This window comes from Schistocerca piceifrons, chromosome 4 (genome assembly GCF_021461385.2).
Source record: "Schistocerca piceifrons isolate TAMUIC-IGC-003096 chromosome 4, iqSchPice1.1, whole genome shotgun sequence".
In the NCBI taxonomy this organism is placed as follows: Eukaryota; Metazoa; Arthropoda; class Insecta; order Orthoptera; family Acrididae; genus Schistocerca; species Schistocerca piceifrons.
Genome location: NC_060141.1, coordinates 124,322,960 through 124,339,408, shown reverse-complemented (window position 1 = coordinate 124,339,408; position 16,449 = coordinate 124,322,960). Strand labels below are relative to the sequence as shown.

At 42.8% G+C, this 16,449-nt stretch overlaps 1 protein-coding gene across 1 annotated transcript; it reads right to left on the bottom strand.

The window, feature by feature from the left end:
• Positions 1–1,731: 1,731 nt before the first annotated feature.
• Positions 1,732–16,131, bottom strand: LOC124794721 (neuropeptide-like protein 32). The gene is made up of 2 exons (XM_047258309.1): positions 15,974–16,131; positions 1,732–2,077 (listed from the first exon to the last, which is right to left on the bottom strand). The coding sequence occupies exons 1-2, from the start codon at positions 15,986–15,988 to the stop codon at positions 1,805–1,807; spliced, it is 288 nt and encodes a 95-aa protein (XP_047114265.1). The 5' UTR covers positions 15,989–16,131; the 3' UTR covers positions 1,732–1,804.
• Between the last annotated feature and the right edge of the window lie 318 nt (positions 16,132–16,449).

The following is a 16,449-nucleotide window of genomic DNA, read 5'->3' as shown; positions in this document are numbered from 1 at the left end:
CATTTTTGTTTGCCTTAAAAAAAAAGCGAAAACATTTCAAGAATTCAAGCACCTCCACGGGCGCTGGAACGGAGCATAGACACAAAGCACCAAGAATTTGAACAGGGAGGCGTGTGAAACTAAAATACTGTGGATGAAGTCAGCCTGCTTAAAAAAATGTTTTCTGGACAGTAAGGAGGTTGATTATAAATCACAAACGACAGAAGATTCTTAAACGAGGCAGGAACATGAGACTGTCCAGGTCTCAGACAGAGATAACTGTTACAGGTAAGTGCTGTGTGACTGCTTTCGCAGCAACTTGGGAATGCAGAAAAACAATGGAACAGTGTGTGACCAACGCTTGGAACAGCCTTGATAGTGATGTGAGAAACATGCAAATTCTCGAGTCACACACCAACCCACAGAAGATAGAAAATTTCCCTGCACTGGAAGGTTTTGTCGTGAAACAGTGATTAGTCATTGGGCGACATTGCAAATTTAGTCCGCCAGTGACAACGTCGAGAGCAAGGAAATTTCGAGGAGCTGTTGAGTTTAGCAGAGTAAGATGGATGAGTAGATAGTCGGTGATATAATACGGAAGCCAAGAGGACATGAGACCTCTTCGATCCATTGCCTATACTCGCCTCCCAACATCACGCTATCACAGCTTTGGCCGCTCAACACACATCGAGCTGTCAATGCAGAGACTGTACTCGGACATCGCCGCCTCGCAATAAAGCCACGGGTCGCCGATGACAGCGGCCGATTCGCTGCTGTCACTAATTAGTGATGCTCCGTACCGACACAGCGTCCGCCGCTGACATCACCACACTGTGAATGACCGCCCCTTAATAACTGAGTCGTGTCCGCACCTAGTCATATCGGCTCTGAGATTCATAAGTTCCTTTTTCTGTAAAAGGCATTGCAGTAATTGCAAACATTTCACGTTTTATTAGCATAACTAATGTGCTCCATTCATACATCAGTACCCTATTCTGATAACCTTTTGCTGTCTGAGTACACTAAATTGTTGATGTCACTGTATTATTGGCTCCTAGGATAGGGAAATCTCATTGGTAATTTGCATACTACGCGATACCACAAAGAATTCTCAATCCATTACATCTATTAATCCATACACTGTTTATGTTTGGGAGTGGCTCTGCCTGCCTAGTACCGACGATATGACATGTGTAGAAGGAAGTCTATCAATAGTTCGTTAAAAGTATGTTATAAAATGTACGTACTTCTTACATAAATTGATCGTGAACTTTATGATGATATATTTATGAAGTGTATGCGACTGCAGTCTTTCTCGGCGTATTCCATTGATGAATTCTTCTCGGGTTATCAGCCGAGTGGTGGCGTCGTCTTGTCGCGACGTTTCAATGAGTTTCGTACCCATCATCTACTGGCGAAGATGGATTCATCAGCATTTGAGAAGTGACTATCTGTATCACGTAAGACAACTGAAACCGTACCAAGACCTTGCAGTTTGTTTTTGCTGTACAAGCTAAAGGAATGTGTGGAATATGTGCTTTGTTATAATACTTATTGAGTTATTAGCTTATGCTCCTCTTTATTGTATGTCATATGAGTAAATTAAATTCCAGCCACATACATACATCGTAACACTAAAAAGTCAGCACGTAATGAGGTATAGGAATACTTATTTTGGGAGTATGACATATCTTTAGAGGCCGTATGAGGTGAAACAAGTGAGGGAGAGGTGATACAAAATTCAAACACAAATTAGAGTGGAAGCAGAGAGCAGTTTATTGGCAGCAACAGTGAGTGAGTAACAGTGGCAGGTGAGGCTTCAGCTTCAGCCGTAGTGCCAGCCGCGGCCTCCCCAGCCGCCGCCGCCCCAGCCGCCGCCCCAGCCTCTGCCCCCGTAGCCGCCTCCCCAGCCTCTGCCGCCCCAGCCGCCTCCCCAGCCTCTGCCGCCCCAGCCGCCTCCCCAGCCGCGGCCGCCCCAGCCGCGGCCGCCCCACGCAGACTCGGCGGTTCCCAGCGTCTCCTGGGCTTCCTCTGGCTGTGGATCGACGTCTGCGGGGATGCAGAAGGCGACCGTCACCGCCATCGCTAGCACCAGCAACTGAAACACAAAGCACGAATCTTAGAATACCTCCTGGCGCCATTGTTGACGCAAATATCTGCAGCCTGACTTGGAAAGCATGCAGAGATCATGGCTCGCTTCCAGACCACAGACATGTCCATCTTAGTTCCGGATCTGGAAGGACGAGTACTTGTTCTACTTAAACCGTTCCATTTCTTTGTACTAGAAACCACTTCAGATGGATTTCACTATGAATCGAACCCTCTTAACTGGTATTTTCCCCAGTGTTCTTTTTCCAGATGTGAAGTGTTCAGCCTGTAATTACCTAATAAATACTAGCAAGCCTTCAGGACCTCGTAGTCTTTAAATTATCTTAAACTGCAAAGGTACGTAAGTGTAGTGTGCTGTGTTCTCTTCTAATATTATGTTATGTCTTGGACGTTCGGGATTTATATTGTGATACTCTGACGCCAAACAAGCTCTTAACCAGCCAAAAAACTTCCGAAATTCAGTACAAGGTACTGTTTAAAATGTCTTCTACTACGAAGTTCTTACAATCGAAATTCAGTTTCTGTAATGTATCTGAAAAAAAAGATAAAAAGTATGACTTTCGGTGGCAGGACATCATATGGTGTGAATGAGAGTGGATATGGTAACCTTATACACACCGTAGAGTTGACACTGGGACTCGAAGGTGAATGCGTCTGGGTTCTATGATATCAGTAGTGCCGTAGCATGCTCCTAAAGTTTCGTAATCAAAGATCAGGTTATAACACTGAAATGTCAAAAGTGTATCTGCTGCCCTCTCTCTCACTACACAGACGCAATAGAAATACGTCCAGAACTTTTCCGAGGTGTTCTAGGGGTGACTGGTAGATGACATATTTTCAGGCTACCAGGCGAATTGATAAGCCAGCCGCTGTGGCCGAGCAGTCCTAGGCGCTACAGTCTGGAACCGCGAGATCGCTACGGTCGCAGGTGCGAATTCTGCTTCGGGCATAGATGTGTGTGATGTCCTTAGGTTAGTTAGATTTAAGTAGTTCTAAGTCTAGGAAACTGATGACCTCAGATGTTAAGTCCCATAGTGCTCAGAGCCATTTGAACCATTCGAATTGATAATTTTATTTTTGTGCACAGTTCTGTTGGAGTCCAGACAGCTTCAAACATCTCACGAAGACGACTGCGCATTCGGGAGGACGACGGTTCAATCCCGCGTCCGGCCATCCTGATTTGGGTTTTCCGTGATTTCCCTAAATCACTCCAGGCAAATGCCGGGATGGTTCCTCTGAAAGGGCACGGCCGACTTCCTTCCCCATCCTTCCCTAATCCGATGAGACCGATGACCACGCTGTCTGGTCTCCTTCCCCAAACCAACCAACCAACCAAGATGACTGAGTCACTTGTCGTAATATTGTGCAAAAAAATGGAATTTTTAACTCGGTAGGAAACTCTTAGTACGCCCTAAATCATATCCAACAGAGCACTGAGCCCTATCCTGAAGTGTCGGAAGTTCAGATTCATTTTGGGCAGTCTACAGCTGGTGAATAAAGACGCATGGAAAAATTAGTTTCCACCAGTGAAGTAATTCTTGCTCGGTTAGTCCTGGAAAATAGTAATTCGTATGCTCTATATAGTATATTAGAAAAATATTTGCGTCACTATGCATCTGCTGCAGCATGATCAACTGACGGGACATCAGAGTTACCACGTATGGAATGTGTCCTGTCATTTAACGTGTATTCTAATAGCGTCTACAGTATGAATTTCATGTTTTTGAATTTCTTGTATACATCAAAACTGAACAAAAATTAGATAATTGCTCCTTGAAGGATTCCACTTCAGAAAGCATGTTCTTCCAGGCATGATGGAAGAGTCGATTTTCAAATGAGAGCAAGCCAGGGCCATGTCATCATTGTAGTATACTGCCAATAAACAACAGTGATATCTAATCTAGCCTTAGGGTTGGTGACTGAGTTTAAGCTGTAATCGCCTGTGAAGTGGACAGCTACTATTGTGTGACTATTGTGGTCCTTACTGAAAACTGAAGAATTTATTCATAAAAAGTAAGAAATTGGAATTGATAGTACGGGAACCTTCATTCAATAACTTGCTCAAAGAAGAAGAAAAAGATGTCCACTTCACGTTATCTCTGTTGCTCAAAGAGATGTATATTGACTGCGTGGCCCTTACGGATGCTGTATCCTTCTTCACTAGGGTGATCACTAGCAAGCTAAGACAGATGAATGAAGTAGTTGAAAATATCAGGTTTCAATTTTCCCTTCACTGAAGAAATTTCTGTGATAGGTTAGTTGATAATTAATTATGAGACCAGCAAATGGGTCAATTCAGTATCTGAGTAAAATAATCCATCAGAATGAGTAATATTAGCGAGAGTTACTATTGGAATCGGAATCGGAACAAATGGTACAAATGGCTCTGAGCACTATTCGACTTAACATCTGAGGTCATCAATCCCCTAGAACTTAGAACTACTTAAATCTACTTAACCTAAGGACATCACACCAATCCATGCCCGAGGCAGGATTCGAACCTGCGACCGTAGCAGTCGCGCCGTTCCGGACTGAAGCGCTTAGAACCGTTCGGCCACCGCGGCCGACTGGAACCGGAACAGATTAAGTATATCATCTGAAACAAAATCCTGTAGGATCAAAACTACGAATACAGAAATCAAATTCAGACACTGTACATTCCCGGTTAAATAGTTTGTAAAATGGGTGTATCAATGAATAGCTGAGCCATATCAGTCAATTAGACGATTTATATCCAGGGTCGCAGATCCTAAAACTGAAGAATAGTATTATTTCGTTCCCTGTACCTTAAAACAGCCGACAGTAAAGCCAATATTTGAAAAAAAAAATGAGCATCTTTGGAAGTGTAGAGATAGTTTTTTTGCAGTTATCCACACATGAGTGGAGTAAGGAGGAGGCCAGTAATATATTATGTTCCCGTTACAGTACGGTAGTAGGCGTAAATTCCTTCCTATATCACTGGGACCAAAATCTGCGCATTTGACTGAAATGAGGACTTTCTGTTGTTGATGGCAAGTTATCAGCGAGTAAACCTTGGAGAGCCGACCAGTGTTTTGCAGGCGGGATGAACGCGGCGCTGACTTGCACCATCGCACTGACTGCAAATGACGCGAGTCTCTGCGTCCCAGCATTCACGCTGAATGGACTTGGATCCTCATTACCATACGAAAGCCGGCGTTTCCATTAGTTGGCGAGTGTCTCTGGGCTCTTCAAAGCGGCGCACAACCTTCTGACGCAGCGGTGGCGTTGCTTTAAAGAGGAAGAGACCTTGGGAGCTACGGAAAGAGTACCTCCGACGTCAGACGCAAAAACTGATGTAAAAATAACTGTAGATAACTTTCGGGAAATACGACTCTAGTGGCCGAAGTATTGTCGTATTGACAAAATCAGCCTGGATTAGGCTACTACACAATAAAATACGCTATTGAGTAATATATTCTGTAAAAGATTTCCTGTAGTCTTACCTTGCGCCTTACGTCTCATTAACAATAATGTAACACACTTAACAAAGATAGGGAAGAAACAAGTAATACATCGTCTAGAACTGACTTGACTTAATGAAGGAAAAATTTTGGTAAAGGTAAATCAGAATGTTTGGTGCGGTAGGTACCACACTAGCTTCCGGAGAGCAAAGTGCTCTGTGGCTGGAAGAAGGCTCCTATAACACTGCATACGAACATTTTTCCTAACATAAATATAGAAATGAGTCATGTAATATATATCTAATAATGGTATCTCTTGAGCAAAACGTAACTCGTCTTTCTTTTTTGTCAGTGACAAACAATTTTTTTGATCTGTGGGCATTTCGTCAACTTGTGCTTATATATTTGCTGATACCTAATGTGTGAGTGCGAAATGTATATGATATTGATGCGTGCCTTGTACATATAGCGCTTCAGATACATAGCAATGAAGTCAACAGTACTAAAGACGTAGAGTATGGGTGTTTAGCTTGATTAACTGAGCCCAACAAATTAAAACATAAATATGACAAGTGTATCATCTTCCTCTGATCTTTCACCGTTTGTGCCGCGAGAGACAGTCCGCTACAGATGATAATCGTCCAGCCATGACCACATTTTTATTACGCGTGTGATCAGGTAAGATAATATCTTTTCTGTCGCCACCAAAATCTTCTAGCCTAGGATACGAAAATCGTGTCCGCCAAATTTTTACGAATGCCTATCCTTTGTCCTGTCTCTATGTGTGTACGTATTTTAATGTATATTCGCTCTCTTTCCAAGGCTGCGATCAGAAATTACCATGGCGGTTGCTCAGAATGTGAGAAATCATCTACAAACTACACTCTTGAAACTACACTCCTGATCGAGGTTCCTAAATACGGCTCGTGGAGACGATCTGCCACCTGATTACGTCGCTTTATCTCCAGCTGCAGTACTCTGAGCTGATCTGCAACGCCGGGGCAATTACAATCATTCCTGGAGGCGGAGGTATTGTTTCTATCTAATTCTGGCATGGTAAAGATGTCGTGAGTTTCGCTAAAATATTTGACCCTTGTTTGCAGAGTGGCGAAACTATGAGCATGTTCCCGAATGTCAGATATTCACAAGTTACGTTCAAATACAGAGAGATCGTGTAAGAGAAGATTCGTCAACTTTAACATGAAACATAATTGTGACGGTCCTACTGGAGGAGAAGCTATGCCGCAGCCATAAGCAACTTAAGCTAACAAGTGGGCTATTTCTGTCAACGAATAACGTCAGTCCATTAGTACTACCCGCCGTCACTTGAACAGATGCAGATTGCTGTAAGGAGTAAGTTACTCTTTCGAATAGATGTTAATTTCTGACCATTAATTTTTTTCATACCAAAGCCCTCTGTTAGGAATCGTCTATTATCTGTTGGGAGACGGCGAAGAAATGAGTATACGGAAAACACAAACCATAAGAAGGCCTAGGATGTTATGCGTTGAGACATCAAGGAAGAAAAGAAAGGAAGATTAGTGTTGAACGTCCTGTCGACGACGAGGTCATTAGAGACGGAGCACAATCTCGGAATTGGGAAGAAAATCGGCTGTGCCCTTTCAAAGGAACCATCCTGGCATTCACCTTAAGTGATTTACGGAACTCACTGAAAACTTAAATCTAGATGACCAGACGGGGATCTGAACCGGCGTTCTCCCAATTGCAAGTCTAATGTGCTGACCAAAGGGTCATTTCAAAAATGGTTCAAATGGCTCTGAGCACTATGGGACGTAACATCTACGGTTATCAGTCCCCTAGAACTTAGAACTACTTAAACCTAACTAACCTAAGGACATCACACACATCCATGCCCGAGGCAGGATTCGAACCTGCGACCGTAGCGGTCACGCGGTTCCAGACTGAAGCGCCTAGAACCGCACGGCCACACCGGCCGGCTTGGGCCATTTCGCTTGCTAAGATGTCGAAGAATATCTTCCATTGTACTAAAGAGAGCCGCAGAGAGCAAAAGCTGTAAGGAAGACAGACACTGAAATTTACAAAACAGACAGTGAACGACGTTGAGTGTAAGTGTCAGTCTGAGATGAGATTAGAAGAGGAAATTAATGCTTGGTGGCTCACATCCATCTGTACAATTTTGACCTTTTGTGACACCTTGTATGTATGCCTAGCAGAGGCGTTATGCTGTTGGTATGTAATGTTAACTATGTCGAACAGTGTTTACTGAAATTAACGTCGCTTTTTTCTCAAAGTTGCCCTGCCAGATTTCTAAACAATTCTTATGATTCGTTCTGGTTGGACTGGCGGTTACAGATCTAGCAGCACATCTCTGAATTCCTTCTATCTCCGCCGTTAATCCGTTCTGGTGAGGAAGTCAAACACGTCGGAAACGAGTTGAAAGTTAAAACATCTGTGTCATCCGAAGATACTTCCGGATATGTGGGTACATTGTGAGAAGAGAAGTCGACAATTTAGAAAAGACCAATCTGCCTCTTGACGTTATGTTAAAAGAGATAAACATAATTGCGAGTGGAGACGTTTAGTCCAAGATTCAGCCACGTAAGAAACTGGTGAAAAGAGGTAACGATACCGAGCAATGCGTTAACAGACTAATGATGATCCTATAGGTTAGGAATAGAATTCGAGCGTATGAAAACCTTTTTGCCTCAGCAAGGTGTCTCGGATAGTGAATTGTGGCATGTTCTGTCATGTCATATATATTTCCGAATAGCGTCCTTCTGACGCGACACAAAACACATTTCCTTTTGGGCGGTCACTTTCGCCATCTAGGACAACATAGAGCGTCTCAGAAACCCTGCTAATAATTTTGTGGTTAGTCTTCTCTACAGATGTAGCCTGCTGTGCCCACTTCTTCTTGTTCCACATCTCTGGAAACTCTCCTCCACGATGTAGTATACGGACCATGGTGTGTGGATTCAATAAACGAATTTACGCATGTTCGAAGGGGCTTCCATTTAGTAAACCAGTTGCTAATACCACGTCTCTCGGCAAAATCTTTTACTTATCCCGCCAAGATTTTTTCCTGTACATGACACCGTTGTCTGTGAACAAACTGAGAAACCTCATGCCGCTGTATAAATTTGGAAAAAAGGTATCGCGACTGCACGTTACTACCAGACTGCAACCACTCTGCAGTCCTTCAGCATGCAATTCGCAACAGAAATTACGTTGGCTTTTGTAACAGCTAACTCATGCTGTCGGAAGACAACAAGGGTACTCGGATTTAAGTAATGTAATAGTGAGAGTGAGAGATCAAGTACCGTGACTTCGGAACACCAGCTATTACTGCAGACAGAATTACAGCCGCTGCAAAAAACAGCAGTTACGTTTATTAACGTGGCACGCGACGCGGTTAGTCATCTCTATACAGGCTGGCGAGAAGCAAAGCCGCAAGCTTAAGTGGCATTACTCGGCGATTATGGCAAATTGCAGCCTTTCTTCACAGGGGCGTTGATTTAGCACAGAAAGTCCCACGACCCGTAGCGCAACGCACCTCTTGCAGGGTACTGAACTCCTTGCGTATCTGCGGATTCTTACAAGTGATGCTTCCCATTGAGCATCATGGACTGTTTTCTCTTCACATGAACTCCTTTCACATGCACAGCTCTCACGTACAGTGCTGACGCATCTATTACCTCTGTTGTCTTCCTGTAAGACGTTGCCGAGCTAAAGCTATGAAGAGACATAAGGTAGGATGAAAGCATAAAATCAGTTTCATGGAAGACGTACGAACTTAAATTTGGAGAGTTCTGGAAAGGTGATAACGTGAGCTTGAGCCTTGTGTAAGCTTTGCTAGAGTAACATTTGACAAATTTAAATTGTATACTAGAATTCGAAAGCAGAACCACCTACTGAATATTCAGCAGATTTACCCAGAAAACAAAAAATGGCCCACAGCTTGCACGATAACGTTGTCCTGTCGCAGTGTCAAGGGAACGATGTGTTGTCCTACTGGCTACGAGGACTCTGGGGAAAACATGGGAATAATCAAGCTCATGCTTCAGCACCGCCGATAGGAATGTGGCGAAATGGTATTCCGTCAATCATGAAGAGAGTCGCGTGTCAGTGGGAAAATGAGCAGATGGAGATACAACGCGACAAGTGACACCAGATGTAGCCCAGTAAAAAAGCAAAGGGGGCGTATTTCTAGTCACTCAGATGGATAGCAGTTCCGGTACTGGTCGCCCCCAGGGAAAACAAGTAACTGTTTACGTTGCTTGAGACATGCCAGATATCATGCTCCATATCGTATTTAACTATATTCTATTTTCAGCAAAGAGAGCCTTAACTTTCCTTTGCAGTATCCATTTCGACACACGTTATTTTATTAATCGACATTTTATTAGAAAATTATAGCTATTTAAATAACATCGCGAGACGTGCAGATAAAGATATTACTTTGCTGATGCCAGTCCATGTTCCGGCTTTCCTTTTAAATTCGTTATTCAATTTAGAGAGAATGGTACGAGTCCCGGCTGCTACTTCCGAAATTCCCATTTTATTGTACCGAAGAATATCAGATATAGGATCGTTGTTTTACTACTTGAGCTTTCAGATATATTAAAATTGCATCGTCAAGTTATTACAAGGGTAGAAAGATTAAGCTCTTCTTATTCTTTGTTCAGTTAATACTGTTCAGAGTTTGTGGTGTCTGCACAGTAATCGACCACTGATACTGCGAGAGATTTTTTATTTTTATAATGTTACCTTCGTCCTGGTATTCAAGTAATCACATGTTACGGATCTGCATGGGTAATAATGCTAATGAAGTCATAAGGAAAATTTAAAAGACGTAAAGCATATCATTCAAATATTTCTTTATATTTTTTTATTTGTCATCCAGTTCCATTTAAATTATTAGCATTATTTTTTATTAAAGATATCACATCGTCTACCTGAAGAAAAAATGAGTTGATGAGTTGAATGTGATATGCTAAACTGTTTGTATTATTTGTATACCTACTCAAACTTTTTTAGCGGGATGTGTTCATATTTCCTTATCAGTCACTAATGAACTGTACTTACCACATTCATTGTTTTGTAAGTTTGACTATCGTCTTTTCTTTTATACATGGTTTAAACAAGACGTTTTTATACAATGGAGTATGGACAATGGGGTCAAGAACAGCAATCGATCGCGAAAAACATGTTCACGTTAGACCTCTGTATGCTCTATGGTAACCATTATTGTTTACTATGAGACACTTTGGATTAATGTCACATGTTGTTATATGCACTGAGGATGAAGACTTTAAATTATTTAACCATACTTATGTCGCAGAAAGAACATGAAGAGCGCACTAAACACAAAAATCTCGCCGGCCGGGTTGGCCGAGCGGTTCTAGGCGCTACAGTCTGGAACGGCGCGACCGCTACGGTCACAGGTTCGGATCCTGTCTCGGGCACGGATGTGTGTGATGTCCTTAGGTTAGTTAGGTTTAAGTAGTTCTAAGTTCTAGGGGGCTGATGACTTCAGAAGTTAAGTCCCATAGTGCTCAGTGCCATTTGAACCGAGAACATCACAGGACCGGCATGAAAGAGTTTATTTGTCCCTAGCAGTCCACAAATGGCTTATGTGGAGTGCTGCTTCACATTTGCCTCTTTCAGTTTCAAGTGATAGTGTGAAAATATAGCGATAGGAGAACGTCCTCCCCAGTGCGTGTCCACTGAACCCCAGCACCAGCTCGCTCGACTGTAACCTGTACTTTTAAAACACGGCTGAATGCGTTATGAACGAAGGCCTGACAGCATTTCGCACATCGAGCACTCATCGGGGAAAACCAGCAAAGTATTGGCGCGCGTAGGGGCAGGACTGCCGTGCCGGCAGAAGACGCACCTGCAGCTGCTGCGCTCCATAGCTGCTGCTCAGGCAGCAGCAGTGAATCACGTGCGAGGTCGTACACCCAAGGACGCCTTGACGAGCCGTAGGCTGACCCCTGCCTCCCTACTGCCGCCCCCCCCCCCCCCTGCCTCATCAGCCCAGGTATCCTTTTAACACTCTCATAAAAACAAAAGAGGCCTGTCTGGCGCCACGTCACCTGGAGAACGGGTGCTCACAGGGCATATACCTGCTGCAGCTGCATACTACCTCGTCTGTTACATGAGACAGCAATTACAAGCTCTTGTCACCACCTTAGTCACCTGTCCATAACGTAACTGATCGCGCTCCAAGCTCCAGACGCTTACTGTTAGTAAAGAGCTTGAGTGCTTCGCATACACGCTTCATGAAGGATCGTAGTTAGTTTAGAAATGTGGAGGTTTGTTGATGATCGGAACATACAGAAATGTTCGTTCAGCTGCACTGCATAATTCGATCTAATTTGCAACCATCTATCCTAATGACCCAATTGATATCTGATAACAGAATGAATCTCTCGAAATGAGAACAAATAAAAAGAAGCGACGCGTTGCCTGTTCTTGGTCGACACCGGATTCCTGTCCGACAGTAGCCGGCGTCAGACTGGACTTGAGCCCAGGGTCGGTCTTTTCCCGATGATTATCGCTGTTATGCTCCCTTCGCTACCTGCAACGGTCGTTCACTGCAGCAAGCTCCGTTTATCTTAAGACTCCCCTTCTTTCGTGTTGAAAATATTGTTGTACTTATGAAAGTCACGGGCTTCCGTGAGTAAACTGACGTGATGGTACTCAACAGCGAGAAACTATATGTCGGTGAATTTTATTGCATGGTAGATCTTTGACTCTGCGTGCTCCTCCGCAGCCGATTTACGTTTCCCAATAAGCAACACCCTTTATGTTCGGTGGTTCTGAAACAAATGGATAAATAATTGAAGGGCTACTAGTGGTTGTGAATGGCTATTCAGTCTCCCCCTGTGGGAAGATTTGGCTCAAAAATGCCTCTTTGACGTTAAAGTGGTTAGACAATGAACAGTGCCTTCACTGGAACAAAGAGGGATTGGAGAATCGTCTATAGCTCTCTCTACCTTTTCCTGCAAAGGTTTATCGACATCGAGGGAAATCTAAATCCTGATTAGGGGTCATGTAACGGTATTGCACATAGAGATTCAGCAGCCTTTGGTGTATCTATATCTACTCTCCAAGTCACCTATGGCTATGGGTGGCGACGACAACTTCTGATACTACAAACTGACCCCTCCTTCCCCTTAACTGTTCCACTTGCGAAAGACACGTGGGAAGAATGATCGTCGGTGAACCTCTGTAATAATTCTAATTTCTCTAACTTTCTTGTGGTGGTCATTTTGAGAGACGGATGACCACACGAGAAAATTAGAGCCATTGAGGCTAATACAGAGCCTTACCAACAATCACTATTCACTTGCAGTCCCGATTTCACACGTCATTAACAAGATGGGCACTTTCAATCTACTCGACCATCTTCAGATCTAGAAACGGTTGTGCAGACTGAAATCATTTATCTCGTAAATGACATAAGGTAACTTTGCTGCAAATATACTGCGAGACGTGTAACTGTGTTTGCAAATCTGTGGCCAAATCAAGATGATCAGACGAAGATACAATATTAACATTCCTCTGTCATTGTGGTCAACATTAAGCGAATAGTCAGCTGCAGCTGCATTATTCTAATTTGCACACTGTTCGGTATATTTTTATTTATTTTATTTATCTACTTCTTTTAACACCAAAACCGACGATGGTTGATGTACAAATTTTTAAGTTACAGAACGGAACAAAACTTTAAGGAACCGTAAAGGTCTGCGTACTACATAACGTAAATGATTTGAAATTAATACGAGGATCAGAATATAAAAGGTGTAGTACAAGGAAACCTTTTAGCCATTATTTGAAAATATATGCTTCATCATTCACATCTTTCATTTCCGTTGGAAGCCTGTTGAGGATGCACCCTGTACAATAGAGCGCATGACTGTGTTAACGTAGTGTTACCTAAGGGTAAATCGGTGTTAACTGCAAGAATTATGCAGTCCGTTTTCACCACATTTACAATATTATTACCAATGTAAAATACAAGTCGCCGAGGGAGGGGGGGGCGGATAGGAACTTTATTCCGGATCCTTAAAAATTTAAGTTGCTTCAGCCACGGCACACCTCTCTCGATCACTTGTTACGAGTAGCCTCTCTCGATAGAATAGTTGGCTGTCTGATTTTCATTAGAACACTACGTACAAAAAAGAGGAATACAGCTATGATAATAGGAACAAAAAAAAACTGTATCTAATAGCCGGCTGAGGTGGCCGAGCGGTTCTAGGCGCTACAGTCCGGAACGGCGCGACCGCTACGGTCGCAGGTTTGAATCCTACCTCGGGCATGGATGTCTGTGACGTCCTTTGGTTAGTTAGATTTAAGTAGTTCTAAGTTCTAGGGGACTGATGACCTCAGAAGCTAAGTCCCATAGTGCTCAAAGCCATTTCAATCATTTTTTGTATTTAATAACACAATGCAGTATGAAGGTTGAGTATACGAGTTGGCATCCTCATTTAGTTTTCTGTGTACTTGTTCAGACTGGAATAAGACGAGCGGAAACCAGTCTTGAGACAATGAAACAACCATTTCTTTAACTAATGTAGCGAGGTAACTGTAAATGTGGTTATAGATGGCGAATCTGGGGACTTAACTACGGATTTTCCGTTTGCACTTTCAGAGCCTCATTGTTTGTTTACAAGATACATCCAGAGGGTCAGCGGTAATAAAAGTGATTTGAATGTTAGGTACTAACTTTGATTTTAATGATGTTGGAAAGAACCTATTTTAGATTCATCTGTTACCTCTCCATATATTTTAAATAACTGTATCCTAAAAGTGACGACAGTAATTTGAAGATATCTTTTGTCCTATATGTGCAACTAAACGATAAATCACAAAGGACGTACCGGAACTAAAATAAAAATGCAGTACATACTCAATATTCTAGTTCATAGATTTTTTAGCATGCAAGGAACTGTTGCGCAACCTACGTGAGATGCATTCAGACTCTGAATGTCCTACACTGCTCATAATGTTAACGAACAATCAGGTTTATTGTAACATCACTCATTGTGTAAAAAATTACCTTTATTTCAGTGCATTAGAATTTGAAAACATCTTCACAGACACATATACATCTTAGGACACAACATAAAAAATTGCTCTCAGAGACATGTAGTGCCCGAAGATATCTTGTAAATAACGGGAAACTAAGTCCCAAGATTTAAGTTGAGAAACTTATTACACAGGTAGAGACGGTTATATAAGAAACATATTTTTCAGGAGAGACAAACTAAATGTCAGTTGAAAAATGAGAAAAGTTGCAGTCTCAACTTGAATCATCACAGTGGCTTTGGGTAAAAAATGCATTTTATGTTAGGGAAGCATTTTTAGACTTAAAGAAGCTTCATACTGTAAGTAAGTACCAGTCAGATTGTGGAGATGTACAGAAAACTGGTTCACAGGTAAAGGAAGAATATTTTTCTATATCCCATTATTGGACTAAAAAAAATCTCCTTCAAATAGATTCGCTGTAAGAACGTGATAAACAGAGAAAACTTTTAGTCTCAGCCTGAAACATCATAAAAGTACCAAGCGACAACTACGACTTTTTTTTTTCAGGGAAACATCGAGGCCATCAAAAATCCTTGATGTCACAAGAAGTGCCAGTCACATTTACGATATGTACTGAAAACTGCTATCCCTTTCGAGAAGAAATAATTTTGGAATATTTCGCCCTAGAAAATGTGTTTTCAAATTATTTCGCTATGGGGATGACAGAATCAAAATATATTTGAAAGTGGTTTCTGCATTCTGCGTAAAACTTCTGTGGCGTAATAGCGAAAATTCTGTATCTGTAATCTGTGAATATAAAATCGATTTCTCTTTAGAACAGGCCATGTGTTAGTTATTTGGTTGCCCTATGAGTTACCACCGTTTAATATCCATTTACTTCGTAGATTTACTGTGGATATTTGAAGATAATAAGAAGATGTAAGGTCCGAACCAAAACATGAGAACAGTGAACATTTTCAAGTGCGAACGAAAGTTTTCGGAAAAATGGTCCTTATATTTCTGTACTACTAACTAATGGCTAAAGGAATGGAGATATAGAAACGGACAGTAAAGAAAAATAGGAAAATTTATTTGCTGCGGATAATAACGGAATATGGACAGTAATTATGTACTCAAACACATCGCAGCGTAAGAAGAAAATTTGTGTCCGAAATATATCAATCAGACGCGTTCTATGAGAGAATGAATGGAACACAGTGTCAACGTGACCCACTATTAAGATGAGAATAAAATCAGAGAGATTAGAGCCCACACAGAGGCATACCGACAATCTTTCTTTCCACGAACAATATGAGACTGGAATAGAATGGAGAACCGATAGAGCTACTCAAAGTACCCTCTGCCACACACCGTCAGGTGGCTTGTGGAGTATGGCTGTAGATGCAGATGTAGATGAGTTAGGCAGGAGTTTGCACGGCACTCACCGACAGGCGGAACATGGCGTAGTCTGTCGTCTGCTTCAGGTCAAGCTGCTAGTGTGGTGTGGTGTAGCGCCACACGCTCTGCCTCCAGCAGCGAACCGCGGAACCTTAAATACGTTGCCGGGGTGCCGTCATGGGGCAGTCATTGCGGTCGCTTTGGAAGCGTGCAAGAGCTTAGCTCCTCCCACACCGTGCCTACAGATACACGCAGGTACAGACAAAAGGAGGGGTGGAAGAAAAGCCGGGACCTAGCCTCGAGCCCCCCTCCCAGAAACGCCCGGGGGAGGGACCGCCGCAGAGGCTGTTGCCGGGACCTTGAACTCCGGCTGTCGGTCTCCTTCACTCTGGCCCGGGCAGAAAGGGCTCGTCCGGAGGAAGGCAGAGCTGCCAGCATGCCCGTCTGATTCACGCCCGACCGCCGTTGAAAACACTGTGCAACGTTCTCCAGCTCCAGAACCTGCGTGGCATGGCAATGTGAA